This window comes from Oncorhynchus clarkii, chromosome 9, assembly GCF_045791955.1.
Source record: "Oncorhynchus clarkii lewisi isolate Uvic-CL-2024 chromosome 9, UVic_Ocla_1.0, whole genome shotgun sequence".
Classification (NCBI taxonomy): domain Eukaryota; kingdom Metazoa; phylum Chordata; class Actinopteri; order Salmoniformes; family Salmonidae; genus Oncorhynchus; species Oncorhynchus clarkii.
The window spans coordinates 13,636,365-13,653,801 of record NC_092155.1 but is presented as its reverse complement, the minus strand read 5'-3'; the positions used below and the strand labels follow the sequence as shown (position 1 = coordinate 13,653,801).

Genomic DNA, 17,437 nt, shown 5'->3' with positions numbered 1-17,437 from the left:
CCAGTGGCACACTTCAACGCTCAGACATCATTTATAAACTAAGCATTTGTGTTTAGTGAGTCTGCCAGATCAGCGGCAGTAGGGATGACTGGGTATTTTCTCTTGATAGGGGTGTGAATTATACATCTGTGTGAAGGTGCCTTAGGCATGCTGCAAGGAGGCATGAGGACTGCAGATGTGGCCAGGGCACAATGTCCGTACTGTGAGATGCCTAAGACAGCGCTACTGGCAAACCACGTGTAACAATACCTGCACAGGATCGGTACATTCCAACATCACACCTGCGGGACAGGTACAGGATGGCAACAACTGCCCGAGTTACACCAGGAATGCACAATCCCTCCATCAGTGCTCAAGACTGTTCTCAATAGGCTGAGAGATGCTGGAGTGAGGGCTTGTAGGCCTGTTGTAAGGCATGTCCTCAACAGACATCACCGGCAACAATGTCGCCTATGGGCACAAACCCACCGTCGCTGGACCAGACAGGACTGGCAAAAAGTGCTCTTCACTGACAGGTCGCGGTTTTGTATCACCAGGGGTAATGGTCGGATTATCGTTTATCGTTCAAAAGAATGAGCGTTACACCGAGGCCTCAGGATCGATTTGGAGTTGGAAGGTCCATCATGGTCTGGGGCGGTGTGTCACAGCATCATCGGACTGAGCTTGTTGTCATTGCAGGCAATCTCAATGCTGTGTGTTACAGGGAAGAAATCCTCCTCCCTCATGTGGTACCCTTCCTGCAGGCTCATCCTGACATGACCCTCCAGCATGATAATGCCACCAGCCATACTGCTCGTTCTGTGCGTGATTTCCTGCAAGACAGGAATGTCAGTGTTCTGCCATGGCCAGCGAAGAGCCCGAATCTCAATCCCATTGAGCACGTCTGGGACCTGTTGGATCGGAGGGTGAGGGCTAGGGCCATTCCCCACAGAAATGTCTGGGAACTTGCAGGTGCTTTGGGGTAAGAGTGGGGTAACATCTCACAGCAAGAACTGGCAAATCTGGTGCAGTCCATGAGGAGGAGATGCACTGCAGTACTTAATGCAGCTAGTGGCCACACCAGATACTGACTGTTACTTTTGATTTTTACCCCCCCTTTTTAGGGACACATTATTCCATTTCTGTTAGTCACATGTCTGTGGAACTTGTTCAGTTTATGTCTCAGTTGTTGAATCTTATGTTCGTACAAATATTTACACATGTTAAGTTTGCTGAAAATAAACGCAGTTGACAGTGAGAGGACGTTTCTTTTTAGCTGAGTTTACATTATTTTCTTTAGGAATGTGGTGAAGTAAAAGTTGTCAAGAATATAAATTGTAAAGTACAGATACCCAAAAAAATGACTTAAGTAGTACTTTAAAGTATTTTTACTTAAGTACTTTACACCACTGTATTTGGGGAAAACAAAGCCATTAATGCATACCATATTTATTCCAAAATTTTGCTGTAACAATGTCGGATGCCAAGCAGTTTCCGTACCAGGCGGTAATGCAATCAGTCAAGATGCTCTCTGGTGCAGCTGTAGAACTTTGAGGATCTGAGGACCCATGCCAAATCTTTTCAGTCTCCTGAGGGGGAATAGGCTTTGTCGTGCCCTCTTCACGACTGTCTTGGTATGTTTGGACCATGATAGTTTGTTGGTGATGTGGATACCAAGGAACTTGGTCCTCGGTCCTCCTTTTCCTGTAGTCCACAATCATCTCCTTTGTCTTGATCACGTTGAGGGAGAGGTTGTCTTGTCACCACACGGCCAGGTCTCTGACCTCCTCCCTATAGGCCGTCTCATCATTGTCGGTGATCAGGCCTACCACTGTTGTGTCATCGGTAAACTTAATGATGGTGTTGAAGTCGTGCTTGGCCATGTAGTCATGAGTTAACAGTGTTGAGGATCAGCATGGCAGATGTGTTGTTACCTACCCTTACCACCTGGGGGCGGCCTGTCAGGAAGTCAAGGATCCAGTTGCAGAGGGAGGTGTTTAGTCCCAGGGTCCTTAGCTTACATTAAAAAATAAAATAATAGTTTTAAATATATATGAAAGACAACAAAAATACTATTTACACACTTTCATATTATTATATGCGCTGTGATACAATATATTTTTTTAACGTTAAACGTTTTTTGCCTGAGTAACCTCTGGTGGCAGAGCATTCCACAATGACATGGCTCTATACGTAACTGAGTAACCTCTGGTGGCAGAGCATTCCACAATGACATGGCTCTATACGTAACTGAGTAACCTCTGGTGGCAGAGCATTCCACAATGACATGGCTCTATACGTAACTGAGTAACCTCTGGTGGCAGAGCATTCCACAATGACATGGCTCTATACGTAACTGAGTAACCTCTGGTGGCAGAGCATTCCACAATGACATGGCTCTATACGTAACTGAGTGACTCATTAATTCTGTTTATGGTTTGGGTACCGTGAAGAAACCCATAATGGCGTGTCTGGGGTATGTACAGTATGTCTGTTTGTAGTTTATGCAAATAGATTATACAAGTGGTTAGGCATTTTCAACACCCAAATGTTTCTTAAAAAGTTTAGAAGAGAAGTAGTCAATTTCTCCTCAACTGTGAAAGACTATCATGCATGTTGATGTTAGTTCTGTGTATGCAGTTCAGGCGTGCTGCTTTGCTAGGTCTTCCTTTGCAAAAATTGACTATATTACCGGACAGTCATGAAGATGGGACAATATCTATTCAATTCAATTCAATTTAAGGACTTTATTGGCATGGGAAACATATGTTAACATTGCCAAAGCAAGTGAAGTAGATAATAAACAACATTGAAATAAACAATAGAAATTAACAGTTAACACTTCCAAAAGAATAAAGACATTTCAAATGTCATATTATGTATATACACAGTGTTGTAACGATGTGCAAATAGTGAAAGTACAAAAGGGAAAATAAAAATAAAATCTGGGTTGTATTTACAATGCTGTTTGTTCTTCACTGGTTGCCCTTTTCTTGCGGCAACAGGTCACAAATCTTGCTGCTGTGATTGCACGCTGTGGAATTTCACCCAGTAGATATGGGAGTTTATCAAAATTTGGTTTGTTTTTCAAATTCTTTGTGGATCTGTGTAATCTGAGGGAAATATGTGTCTCTAATATGGTCATACATTTGGCAGGAGGTTAGGAAGTGCAGCTCAGTTTCTACCTCATTTTGTGGGCAGTGTGCACATAGCCTGTCTTCTCTTGAGAGCCAGGTCTGCCTCTAAGGCGGCCTTTCTCAACAGCAAGGCTATGCTCACAGAGTCTGTACATAGTCACAATATCACAGGCTGAACAACTAGTCAGTTGATCTTTGTGTCAAAAACGTGTAACGTGTTTTTATAACAGACCTACCTCTCCCCATCTTCAACAGAATTTTGTCAATATGACTTGACCGTGATGATAACTGAACATCCAATGTTAGTCCTCAAAAGTGTGCTATTTGAACCCAGGGCTAGAGTGGAGCTGAGGTTGCCCATCACATCTCTCAGTTGTTGTTTTATGGTGAACATTACCAAAGCAAACGACATTAGTCATCATTAGATTAGTTTTGTCTCCATGACTAAAAACAGAGGGTAGTCTAGGTAAGTGATGATGCTTAAATTAATCATGTTATCCCACATAAACTGAAGCAGTATACGTTGCGAAAATAGGAGACGTCTTCTAATGCCGCTTTCAAATGTTAGTCGGTACTTGAAGAACATTTTTGGCTTGTTGATTCGTTGAACGCGGCACGTGTATAACTTCAACCAGTTATCAAGTCGAACATTTCCAAATGTCCTAGTTCCGACAGGCACTTGAACGCGGCATAATTATTACTTAAATTTGTGAAATGAAGATATAGTGACGTGCAGACTTGTGCAGGGCTCTGGTCATATGGTTTGTTTCACATGAACTAGCCCTGGATCGGTTTTTAGAATTCTTATTCTTGAATGAGATTTTAAAACAGGACCAAAAACGCTGTTCTAAGATCAGTGTCCGAGCGCGCTCAATGTTGCAAAGTGGATACCCAATGAAAACCGACATTAAGACTGCTTTTGCCCAATAGCTACATGCAATGGGAGGGTTATGCACTCTATCCCGCCTGCTTGTGTGCAAATCAACGCGATTATGCTGTCAATCACTTACTTAACGACGTATAAATTAGCCAATGATATGTCATAGTGGGGGGAGTCACAATTGATTGACATCGAGCTGCTGCAATGAAATTGCTAGTTTGGTCATCACGTTGACGTATATATAAGGTTCCTACCACATTCTCATCCTTTGTGATAATGTCGGCTGAGTATGAAGATAGGTAAGGAATGAACGCATATAGTTGGCACTGTATTGCGTAATATTGTTTAAGTTGTCATTTTAAATAGAAAAATATGAAGTTTCGTAACGCATGTGAAATGAAAATGTATGCAATGTTTGAAGCAAAGTTGTTTGTTTAGTCGCTAGCATATTATGGGCTAGCCAGTTAATGTTAATTTTGTGAACGTTAGCTCTTTAAAGGTCCATCGACCCGGCCTTTTGAGAACTTTTTGACTTATCTGTAACGTCGAAAGACAGCGTTTTATTGTCAGTGTTATAAAAACAGGTGAATTGGGAAACATGGGGTAGGCTTGATTTGAAAACCCCTGCCATATCGTTAGCCCAACTTGCTACTTTTCAGTGCGAGATGCGACGGTGCCGGTTTCTCCGCATACACTTCAGTGATGCTTTTCAAGCCTGGTCAAGGCCTTCCCGGAATACCGCCTGAATTGTTAATCTAGTATTGACAAACCATACTTTTGAAAATACGGCGACCTATTTATCTTCAGGGCAACATGGTAACAAATTACAGGTCAGCTGGATGGCAAGTGCAGGGGGAAATTTCACGCACATGGTCGTCGTAGTTAACGGTACTTGCGAGACAATGGCAGGCCTTATGATCAAGATGGAAGGATTTACGATTACTACTTTTTTTCTGACCTACTTAGCACACCAGACACGGCTAGTGTATTTAAATAATGGTCACGATGTGATATAGATTAAGCTGCCAAATAAATCGAAAAAGGGCTCTACTTTGGGCCTAGTTGGCTGGCTAGCAAGCTAATCCTAGTTTGACACGTATATGTAAACCTAGTACCCACTAGTCGTTTTCATGGGGCTTCATTTCAGTAGGAAAATGCGTTCCTCGGATGTTCAAAAACAGTCTAAATTGTCCCCCCACCTGAGTTTTTAAAACAAATTTTATATATTCAGTCGTTTACGCTTGCTGTTATCCCGCATGCTATCACCAGCATTCAGGCCGTGAAAAACGACCATCTTGAAATGGCGGCTTTGTAGACCATGGGGCTTTTTTTTTCTCCGAAAATGCCGCGCCCCCCTCGAGGTGTTCTACAGAGCGAACTCCAGTGTGCAATTCTGCTGTTCGGCAATAGTATTAACGCGTATGAAAAGTTTAGCTGACTTATTCTACAGCTATTCTGGTAGATAAACTGCTTTTGTTGACAGTACTATTACTGGGACTTACCTGCTTGTCTAGTGTAGCCTAACGATAGCCTAACGATATTTTTTAAAGCTACAATATGCGAGCTTTAGATTGTAAATAATAGGATTTCCCTAGTGTCATTAATGCTTTGGTATTTGTTAATGACCATCTACTGTTAAATTTCAGACCTCCCAGAGACAATGGCCCAGAGGGCATGGAGCCAGATGGGATCATTGAGGTGTGTATTGCTTCTGTGTGACAACTTCTACATTGGATGTGAAAGACTAGGTAGATGTGCAATAGCTCCAGGTATAACTCGATAATGTGTGAAATCTGCCTAATTAAATGCAGAGACTGTACATACTCAGGTGGTCAAGATACTGTTTAATGAGGCCTACCTTGCTAATTGGATTCCAAAAGCTCCAATGTATGAAGTTATATGTCGTGGAGTAGTTAAAGGATGGCTAGTTTTTACCTAGTTTGAATGCACTGTCAACTTATAAGATTGTCTGTTTTACTTACTAAAATGTAATGTTGATGTCTATTCTGCCCTGAACCTACAGAGCAACTGGAATGAGATCGTGGACAGTTTTGATGAGATGAACCTGGGCGAGAAACTGCTCAGGGGAATCTATGCCTATGGTTTTGAGAAACCCTCCGCTATCCAGCAGAGGGCTATCCTCCCTTGTATCAAGGGTGAGTACTAAACCACACCCAATTTTCAGATGCTAAGGCATAATGGTAAAATACTAAATCTAAGCCTTATGGCAAGATCACCGTTCAAATGTTTTTGAATGATCCCATGTCAATACAGCATGGTCACTACAGTGACTGAAATCTGAATGTTTCTTAGCTCGTCAGCTTGAAAAGACGACTAACAGTCACTTTAACGGAAGGTACTAAAAGTGCTGAAGTCTTTCCTTCTGCGTGTTGCTTTCATGCCCCCTGTCAACTGGGCAAGGCGGTGTCCTCTAATGGCACTGAATCTTATATCTGGCAGGGGAAGAGAAAAAGTCCATGTTCATCCCAGCCAGCTCTGTTCAGTGAGGAATAGGCTGGTTCATGCTATGGGCACAGATGACATAAACTAGTCAAATTTAGTTAATTTTGGGCTTAGTAGCTTATTTACTGCTTTATTGAAACAACTCGGAAAGCGAACTGGTGTTGGTTGGAGGAGCTTTCTGGTTTAGTTTGCGTTTTAATGTAACGTTATAGTAAAAAGCGTTGGTTAACACCCAAAGAGTATAGTAAACCTAACACTAAATCAGTGTGTATGTGTGTATGACCTTTATTTATATGCTGAGCTTGGCATTCTTGTCTGTCTCCAGGTTATGATGTAATTGCACAGGCTCAGTCTGGTACTGGGAAGACTGCGACCTTTGCCATCTCCATCCTGCAGCAGATTGACATGGAGCTGAAGGGCACACAGGCCCTGGTCTTGGCCCCCACCAGAGAATTGGCTCAGCAGGTGTGTTGACAAGGGAGGAGAGGGAATGAGCTGGACAATAAAAGGAATTAAAAACAAATGGGTAATGTTCACATCTCTAGCATGAAACCGTTGCATTTCTTGTCCTATATCCAAGAATTGCATTTGAAGTAACTTTTTAGTAGGCTTAGTTTCTGGCTTATCAGTGACCGCTTTTAAGACGTGCCACAAAGCTAACGTTGGTTTGGCCTGGGTTTAAGTAGCTGCCACTGAAACCAGCAGGGCTAGCCAAATGTGTCTGTAGCTTTGAAATGTAAACAGCTGACATTTTGCTAACCCTGGGTCAACCCTGAAATGTCACACAATTCTAAACTCGACTTTTTGTGTTTTTGACCTTATTAACCCCCCTGTCAACTGGGCAAGGCAGTGTCCTCTAATGGCATTGAGTCTTATATCTGTCAGGGGAAGAGAATCATTCCATGTTCATCCCAGCCAGCTCTGTTCAGTGGGGAATAGGCTGGTTCATGCTATGGGTACAGATGTATATCTGATGTGCTTCAACATATACAGTTGAGGTTTTGATGTGGAAAATAGGTGGTAGTCTTACAAACTAGTGTTTTCTTTAGTAAAGAAAACCACCCTGCTATAGTCTGAAACCATGTTTCTCCCCTAATTGTACATTTTGAAGTTTACTATGTCTCCTCCTCCCCTCAATAGATCCAGAAGGTTATCTTGGCCCTGGGTGACTACATGGGAGCCTCCTGCCATGCCTGTATTGGAGGGACCAACGTCCGTAACGAGGTCACCAAGCTGCAGGCTGAGGCCCCTCACATAGTGGTGGGGACCCCTGGTCGCGTGTTTGATATGTTGAACCGCAAATACCTGGGTAGGTAGGGGTTAAACAATTGTTTAATTGACCAATGGCTGAATTTCTGCTTGGAGTGAGGCTTTTAAAAAGTACTTGGATACACATTATCCAATTCAACACATGTATTAGGTGACCATTTAATAGTGTAGTGGGAACATCAATGGTTTGTTGCACATTGTTTGCAGTGCATAAGACCACTTGACAGGGTAGGATTCTAGAGCTGTATAATGATGAAATCCATGCGTGTCAACTGACTCTGGAACCCCCTGAGTGTTCTAGTTGTACCACTCAGCGTTCTGTTGGCTGGTATGTTCTGGACCTCAGGGCTCTGGAACTTATGATCAGATTCCACACTGGCTGAATACAGTATTTTTCAATCACTCATAACTTGGGTAAAGGCATTGAATCAGAGTTCACTGGGCATTTACCCTCATTTTATCCCTTCTGCCATGAATGTAGTAGTGATAATACCAGTGAAGACAGAATAAGTGACTACTTGTAGATGTATGTTTAATGGTGCATCAATCTACCTTGCCTCCATGCAGCCTCCAAGAACATCAAGATGTTTGTGCTGGATGAGGCTGATGAGATGTTGAGTCGTGGTTTCAAGGACCAGATCTACGAGATCTTCCAGAAGCTCCCCACCAGCACGCAGGTATGTCATTCTGACTAGTACTAACCCCAACCCACCAGCACTGTTACACCCATCTGTAGTAACTCGCGCTCTGTTTCCTCTAGCTTGAAATATTTAACGTGGTAGTCATTGCTAAAGTGCACTGTCTTAATTAAGGACATTTAGTTAGATTGCATAAGTCACTTGTTATACCTTTCAGCTAACTGATCTGTAGGATAGGCTTTAATAATTATCATTTTAAAACTACCCATCCCGGATCCGGGAGAATATTCATCAACTACACTAATTAGCATAGCGCAACGGTCAAAGTATTACTAGAAAATATTCCTATTCATGAAATCACAAGTGAAATATAGTGAAACACAGCTTAGCCTTTTATTAATCACCCTGTCATCTCAGGTTTTGAAATAATGCTTTACAGCCAAAGCAAGACAAGCATTTGTAAGTTTATCGATAGCCTAGCATAGCATTATGTCCAGGTAGCAGCATGAAGCTTGGTCACGAAAATTAGAAAAGGAATCAAATTAACCGTTTACCTTTGATCTTTGGATGTTTTCACTGACAAGCCTCAGTTAGACAGCAAATGTTTTTGTTTCTTAAAGATTATTTTTATACCCAAAATACCTCCTTTTGTTGGTTATGTTGTGAAATCCACCGGAAGTGGCGGTCACGACAACACCGAAAAAATTATGTCCATAATATCGACAAACATGGCAAACATTTTTATAATCAATCCTCAAGGTGTTTTTCAAATATCTATTTGATAATATATCAACCGGCACAATTGGCTTTTCAGTAGGACCGAGAGAAAATGACTACCTCTGTCTTACGCAAGAATCACTCAGAGCCTTCTGCTGGCCACTGATACAATTTAAGTCGTTTGCGCTCATCTTTCAAAATAAAGGCCTGGAACTATGTCTAAAGGCTGTAGACACCTTAGGGATGCCACAGAAAAATGAATCTGGTTGATATCCCTTTCAATGGGCAATAGGGATGCATAGAAAGACAGGGATATCAAAATAAGAGTCACTTCCTGATTTTTCTCAGGATTTCGCCTGCAATATCAGTTCTGTTATACTCCCAGACCATATTTTTACAGTTTTGGAAACTTTAGAGTTTTCTATCCTAAGCTGTCAATTGCTGTGTACTTTGCTTTTAGTTATGAACTTGATTCAGTTTAACTGCTCTCCAGTGACTGGCCTCAGTCCCAACCCATAACTTATTGGCAGTTTACAACTTAGTCACCGGTTGCCCAACTTTCAGTTTACCACTGTTCAGCACACCAGTCACTCCTGTGGGTGTGGTTGGCATTGCCTCTTCCCTGAGGTTGAACAGTTGACATCAAGGGGGCTATTCATTTGTCATTTTCTCGTGTGAAAGTCCATTCTCCGCCCTTGCTGCTCCGAGACCCAGAAACTGTGGTAGTGTCTATTTGTTAGTAGGTGAATGGACGAGTTCTCCCCACCAAGATAAGCATGACATGATTCGGAATAGTTTCGATCTGCCGCACCCCCTTGAAACAACTTTTGTCTTGTCGGTAGGAAACCAGGCGCCTGTAAAACTAAATCGTTTTAATTGATTTGTTTGAAATAACTTTTGGGATCCGCCCTCTTGACTAAGGCGCCTAGTGAATTGACTCTCCCGCTCCTCGATTACTTTTGACCTTTTTCAAAGGGGGGTGTGAAGACTCCGGCTTTAAGCAAGCAATTGACCAAAGTCAATTGACTTATAAACACATCTAACAACCCTTTATCGTTCCTGTTAATTCAAATAGTTAAACATGCCCTTTAACCTCTGACACCCCTCTAGGTGGTGCTGTTGTCTGCCACCATGCCCCAGGATGTCCTGGAGGTCACCAAGAAGTTCATGCGTGAGCCAATCCGCATCCTGGTCAAGAAGGAGGAGCTTACCCTGGAGGGTATCCGACAGTTCTACATAAATGTGGAGAAAGAGGTGTGTGTTGCTGTTAGGCACAGATCTAAGATGGGGTTGCATTTTGTAGGGGGGGGGGGGGGTGTTGATGAAACTCGTGCATGTCAACTGATCAGAATCCCCCCTGTGCCTCGGTGGCCAGTTGGCATTCTGTCAACTGGTTGTTAGAATGGCCTCAGGGCTCCCTGGGCGTTATCTAAGGCACACCTTCATGATTTACTGTCCTGCCAAAGACTTTCCTCTTGTGAGATTTGGGCTCATAGTTAAGTTGGACTAGGTTAGAAGTATGAGTGAAAATATTGGGTGGTTAATCATCTGTTTTGATGTGTTCTATACTTCTATTTGGTCATTTGTACCTAAACTCGCAAGGCTAAACTAAATGATACGAAAGCTACTTCTGATCACACCATATCCATATTGTGGAAGGTTATCCTTGTGAGTGACTAAACTCACATCCTTCACTGCCTAGTCATCTTCTAACCCATTGTCAATGTCTCCCCTCTACCAGGAGTGGAAGCTTGACACCCTGTGTGATCTCTATGAGACCCTGACAATCACCCAGGCTGTGATCTTCATCAATACTAGGAGGAAGGTGGACTGGCTCACTGAGAAGATGCATGCCAGGGATTTTACTGTGTCCGCTCTGGTAAGACGAGAACCCTTTTGACTAACCATTAGGGTGGATAGAGAGCACCACCATGCATCGCTGCTGTAATGTTGTGCGCACTGCGCCCTCTAACTTCGAAGGACTGACCTGACTACTCTAGCTGTTGCTATGAGATCTCTAGCAAGAGTAAGGAACCCCCTTTGAGCTTCAGCCTTAGCATGAATATAACTTGGACCTTACGCTACAGACTAAATGCTGGAGAATTGAAACTTAACAGTTTTGTTTACGGTAATTTTAGATCGAGGCACTGCGTGGTCAATTTAACACCTGCATTGGCCGTGCAGCATTTACAGTGATGCAGCCTCTGCAGAAGTCAGGGTATTCCTGCTTCAGCTTCACGGTGCTGTTGTCAAGGGAGCTTGTTTATACAGGACCTCTTGCCCCACCTACCATCAACCATGTCAATGCGGAACTATATGGAGTCCTCAGCCTTACAATATTTGGGAGGCGCGATAGTGTTAAGTTTAGTTTCTGCGTGCCTCCGGAGGCTCCACAATTGCCTCTCACCCTCCATGCGGAGTCCAATACCTTTTAATGAATGTTTTATATTTTATTTCAGATCAAGCTCAAATTGGCTCTTAGATTTGTGACCCAGTCACAAGGCAATCATGGTAATGTCCATAAGTGTTGTCTGATTTCCTTAATGTAACTGTCGATGTGGGGTTGTCCCATACAATTAGTGTGTCAAGTCAATGGGGTCAATTTTATCCTTTTGTAATAACTTTAGGTATCGTTTATAATCTATCAAAATGACCCCCCACCCCCCTGTCAACTGGGCAAGGCGGTGTCCTCTAATGGCACTGAATCTTATATCTGGCAGGGGACTAATCATATGCATATACTATATTCCTGGCATGAGTAGCAGGACGCTGAAAAGTTGCGCGATTTTTAACAGAATTTTCAGATCAAAGATTGAGTTGTAACGAGTACATTTAGCATTTAGCGTAGCGCATTTGCATTTCCAGGGGCATACTTGGGACGTCTGCGTGTCAAGTATTCTCAAGAAGTTAAGTTTAGTTTCTGCGTGCCTCCGGAGGCTCCACAATTGCCTCTCACCCTCCATGCGGAGTCCAATACCTTTTCAGATCAAGCTCAAATTGGCTCTTAGATTTGTGACCCAGTCACAAGGCAATCATGGTAATGTCCATAAGTGTTGTCTGATTTCCTTAATGTAACTGTCGATGTGGGGTTGTCCCATACAATTAGTGTCAAGTCAATGGGGTCAATTCTATTTATATGCCAGCTCTGTTAATGGCACTGAATCTTATATCTGGCAGGGGAATAGGCCAGCTCTGTTCAGTGGGGAATAGGCTGGTTCATGCTATGGGCACAGATGAGGCAAATGTAGTATTTTCGCACTGTGTATAGCATTTTGACAACCCAGTCTAAAGGCCATCGTGGCATTACCACACCAATGATAGTCTACAATATCTAGACTGGACCTTGGGTCTAAAGGAATCTCTCATACCGATGTCTTATGCATTCATATGACTTGTAGCTCATGTCTGATCTCTTCTAGCACGGAGACATGGACCAGAAGGAGAGGGACTTGATCATGAGGGAGTTCCGTTCAGGCTCCAGCAGGGTTCTCATCACCACTGACCTGCTGGTAAGTCCCTTCCTGTTAATGGTGTCCCACTTAAATGGTCACCCCCACCCACTCCCTGTTAATTTGGGCCCAGAACTCTCCTACCAGCTTGGTCTTTGGTAGTGAATCTAGTCTGCTCTCCAGTGACTGGGCTCAATGTCCCAACTCATGTAATTCTCTAATGTAATGTGTTTCCTTGTTGACTGACTATGTGAAACATGTGCATCCTCTTACGCTTTGTCACCAGTAGAAGTACAGCGCTAATGAGTGATTATTCCCTCGGTCTCTGTCCCGCTCCAGGCCAGAGGTATTGATGTCCAGCAGGTGTCCCTGGTCATCAACTATGATCTGCCCACCAATAGGGAGAACTACATCCACAGGTGACTAAGTGCAATTCCCAGAAGGCAGTGTTAAAATTTTGAACATTATGATCCATGCAGAGTGATATTTTGACACCAGGGTGGTACATGCAGAGTGATATTTTGACACCGGGGTGGTACATGCAGAGTGATATTTTGACACCGGGGTGGTACATGCAGAGTGATATTTTGACACCGGGGTGGTACATGCAGAGTGATATTTTGACACCAGGGTGGTACATGCAGAGTGATATTTTGACACCAGGGTGGTACATGCAGAGTGATATTTTGACGCCAGGGTGGTACATGCAGAGTGATATTTTGACGCCAGGGTGGTACATGCAGAGCGTTATTTTGACGCCAGGGTGGTACATGCAGAGCGTTATTTTGACGCCAGGGTGGTACATGCAGAGTGATATTTTGACACCAGGGTGGTACATGCAGAGTGATATTTTGACGCCAGGGTGGTACATGCAGAGTGATATTTTGACACCAGGGTGGTACATGCAGAGTGATATTTTGACACCAGGGTGGTACATGCAGAGTGTTATTTTGACACCAGGGTGGTACATGCAGAGTGATATTTTGACGCCAGGGTGGTACATGCAGAGTGATATTTTGACGCCAGGGTGGTACATGCAGAGCGTTATTTTGACGCCAGGGTGGTACATGCAGAGCGTTATTTTGACGCCAGGGTGGTACATGTTTGATATGCGCCTACATATATTTGACTTTGCCTCTTGTTGCTTCATACCATTATGAACGAGCTCAAGCGACAGTGTAGTGTGGGCCCTAAAGTTCTGACACCCTCAGTCATTCTGGACAGAGGCCAGCGACTAGTCTGATTTACACTGCCATTGCTAAAGTTGTCATATTACTTATGAAACAACTTTGCCTGCATTGTCATCAGTTGTACTTTAGACTGATATCAATGTTGCGCGCTAGCAAATTGTCAAATGGCGTTCTAATGGTGTGCTCCACTCAAATATTATACACTAAAATGATCAAAGTTTTTCTTAACTACTTTCTAATGTCATTGTATTTCCAAGCCATTGAAATGAACTTGATAATCATCAGCGCTCATTGACTAGAATGCTCAGTTGTGCATCTGCAACCATGAATAGTAAGCATAGCTTTCTAGAGCTGTATAATGATGAAATCCATGCGTGTCAACTGACTCTGGAACCCCCTGAGTGTTCTAGTTCTACCACTCAGCGTTCTGTTGGCTGGTATGTTCTGGACCTCAGGGCTCTGGAACTAATGATCAGATTCCACACTGGCTGAATACAGCATTTTTGATGGCAGTTGAGGTTCCTTTCCAGGTTCTCTTACAATGCATTTAATGGATTACACTGGGTAGAATTACAGAATTGGGGAGAACGAATGGCTAAATGTGAACTCTGCCAATTGTTCCAGATAATGGGTTGAACTGATCTATTGTCCAGTAGCACCAAGCAGCTCCTACATGCAGCAGGTCCATTTCAACATGTTAACCAAAATAGATTAAACTAAATATCCAACCTAAACCCTCCATTCTCTCCGGTCAGGATTGGTCGAGGGGGTCGTTTTGGCCGCAAGGGAGTTGCCATCAACATGGTGACTGAGGAGGACAAGCGCACGCTGAGGGACATCGAGACGTTCTACAACACCACTGTTGAGGAGATGCCCATGAACGTGGCTGACCTCATCTAGGTTCTGGAAGATTTAATTCTGCCCCGTCCCAAACCTTCTGTCCCCTCTCTCCAATCCCATTGGCTTCAACAAAAAAAAACTCCAATCACTCAGATCCTGGAGCCCCCTCTGCCCCCTTGACCTGAAATCCGATCCTATTTCACCTTTGATTCCTATTCTTGTGATTGAATACCGACTGGTATTCAAACTCATTACAAATGATTTTACTCTTACACTGGGGGTTTTGTCTTGTCTTCATAGCCCTTTACGGTATTCTGGTCAGGTAAGTATAGTATAGCTTAAGTTCCACCACACCTCTTTCCAAAGTGAAAAATGCATTGTCGATGGGGTTGTTCCTCTTTGGTTTTTAAACCCCTGACACCCTGAGATGGTTCTAAATGAGTGGGTGCCCAAAAGCACTAAACACTGAAGTTTAGAACTAATACTGGGTGATAAGTTTTAACTCCCCAGAGTTTGATAGAGGGCACACATGCATCTTTGCCGTAGTGGCGTTTGTGCATTTTTAGTTATTTAGCAGATGCTCTTATCCAGAGCGTCTTACAGGAGCAATTTCTGTTAAGTGCCTTGCTCAAGGGCATTTTTTCCAGTTGTCTTGGGGTTTCGGGACAGTAATCTAACGGTTGCTGGTAACGCTCTTAACCACTAGGCTACCTGCCGTCTGTGCCCTCTATTTAACTTCATGGACTGACCTGACCACCTTAGTTGTGGTTGTCTACACTTTACCCCCAATTGATGCAACTTCATGGCATTTGTGTATAATGTTGGAAAGTGACTAGCTTTTAGTTAGGGTGACTCTCTGGCTACATCTGACACTGCACCCTATTCCCTATGTACTGCACTATGTAGGCTACAGGGTGCAATTTTGGACGTGACCTCACTATTGTGACGTGCTTCATTGATCTTCAGTCAGTGGGTGTTAATAGTTAAGTGTGATTATAAAATTACTATTGCCCTTTTGGGGGGGGATCTTGGAGAAGTTATTACTACCAGAATAGTACTTCAGAAAAGACTACAATGTATCCAACTGATATTGGTATCCAACTCGTCTTGGGAGGTGGGTTTTAAAGGGGTTCAAGGAGCAGCATCAACAAATAAAAAATAAAATGTAGAGAAGTGATCATGAATGAGTATGAAATGTTTCCTTGATCCTGATCTCTGCTGTGTGATTCTCTTGTTTATACTTTATCTTTTTGTATAGTCCGACGTTAGGTAGCATTATTTTAGTTTGAAGCCTGCCGTGTATTGGTGGGGTGACAGGGCGACTGCTGCTCAAGGCAGAAAATGTGACATTCCAACTTTTCCCAAAAATTCCCAGATTTTCCACCAATTGCGGTGGAAGGGTTCTGCAGCCCTACAGAGATCCAGCTATGCCTTGCTTCCAATTGTCACAAACCCGGTTGTGAGGATTATACGTTTCACAGGCTACTTCCATTAGTTTATCATTTTCTTTCCAGAAAGATTCGATTTGAAAGGGTCACTTTTGTAACCTACCTCACCAAACTGTTGGAGAGGTCTTTATACGAAGGACCAACCTACAAATGAGGGCGATTGTCTTTATTTTTTCGTTTGATAAAATTGCCTGTCACTGGGTGGGCGGGGAAAGGAATGTGCAGAGTTATTGCTTGGTCAGTGCTATTTTTTAACTGAATTTATCAAAGGAAATGTGATTGTTAACATTTTTTTGAGACGGAAGCCGTGTACCAAATTTTCTACATCGGGTTCTGTATAGTATTTATTTTAATGGTCTTAAATAAAATAAAGGTATTTCTCCTTTTTAACAAGAACTGACGTTGCATTCGTGTCCATTTTCACACATTAGGTTGTCAATAGTTTGATTTGAATAATTTTCCTGGTGTTTGTAGGTGGTTTATGTTGGTATCTGCTTTCACATATTTAGGGTATGCCATAGACATTGGCTCTGTTCTGTTGTGGTGTCTGCATGGACAGCTCCATTGAGGCCAACTACAGTGCCACTGAGTTGGTAAACTGAAAGGGTGCCTACTGCTAGTGTTTGAACAGGTGTAAAGCCACGGTTGGTGACCTGCAGTTAGGGGCTGTATACTTACGAGTATAAATCATTGGCTGATCCTAATGACCTTGATGGAATTGTGATCCCTCCTAATCCATAGGAAGTCCCACCCAATTTAACTTCAACAGTGAAATAATTCAGTGGTGCTGCCTACGAAACGCTTTTGGGCACAAGTCATAAGGTAAGTCTCGTATTTCACTTACATCTTTAGATGTCCTTGAGAGTGGTGGGTTACAAACTGGTACTGTTTGAAATCATGGTTCAAGTTGCATTAATATGTACTTTAAAAAAATTTGTCACATGCTTTGTAGACAACAGCATAGAAGACTGTGAGCTTACATACTGGTCCTTTTCCAACAATGCAGTTATCAATGTACTAATCTCACACATTTAGACGTCTCAAATTGTCCTAAAACATCCTACCACTGAGACGATCTTGATAAATCTTAATTGAGAGAGGTGGTAGGTTACAAACTGCTGTTTAAAATCGCCACGGGGCAACTAAACTGTCAGGCTGCCCAACTTTGAAACCGTACTGGAATGAGGTTGTGACTAGGGAGTACAGCAATAGGAAGTGACTTTTCCTAGCAGGTTAGGAAAGCATTTTATCTAACTCTTCCTAACAGTAAGTTCTGACCTGCTACGTTAATTCTCCAAACCTGCTGCGTTAGTTCTCCTAACCTGCTTTCTGCTAACTAGTCGGAACCCCTGAAATGATGTTCCTGGTGTCTTGTGAATTGGCCACTGCCACCACCCCCTGGTGCTGCTACAAGAACTGTGTTTAGA

The 17,437-nt window shown here is 42.9% G+C and overlaps 1 protein-coding gene and 3 non-coding genes across 4 annotated transcripts; all 4 read left to right on the top strand.

The window, feature by feature from the left end:
• The first annotated feature begins 4,211 nt into the window (after window positions 1-4,211).
• LOC139415915 (eukaryotic initiation factor 4A-I) lies at window positions 4,212-15,746 on the top strand. The gene is made up of 11 exons (XM_071164080.1): window positions 4,212-4,295; window positions 5,643-5,694; window positions 6,020-6,152; window positions 6,785-6,924; window positions 7,600-7,768; window positions 8,296-8,405; window positions 10,194-10,337; window positions 10,825-10,962; window positions 12,503-12,592; window positions 12,872-12,951; window positions 14,478-15,746. The coding sequence occupies exons 1-11, from the start codon at window positions 4,273-4,275 to the stop codon at window positions 14,620-14,622; spliced, it is 1,224 nt and encodes a 407-aa protein (XP_071020181.1). The 5' UTR covers window positions 4,212-4,272; the 3' UTR covers window positions 14,623-15,746.
• Window positions 7,973-8,115, top strand: LOC139417658 (small nucleolar RNA SNORD10). Its single transcript, XR_011635206.1, has one exon. It is a non-coding gene; the product is annotated as a small nucleolar RNA SNORD10 (small nucleolar RNA).
• Window positions 10,398-10,524, top strand: LOC139417659 (small nucleolar RNA SNORD10). Its single transcript, XR_011635207.1, has one exon. It is a non-coding gene; the product is annotated as a small nucleolar RNA SNORD10 (small nucleolar RNA).
• LOC139417656 (small nucleolar RNA SNORD10) lies at window positions 14,076-14,218 on the top strand. The gene has a single exon (XR_011635204.1). It is a non-coding gene; the product is annotated as a small nucleolar RNA SNORD10 (small nucleolar RNA).
• Window positions 15,747-17,437: the final 1,691 nt, after the last annotated feature.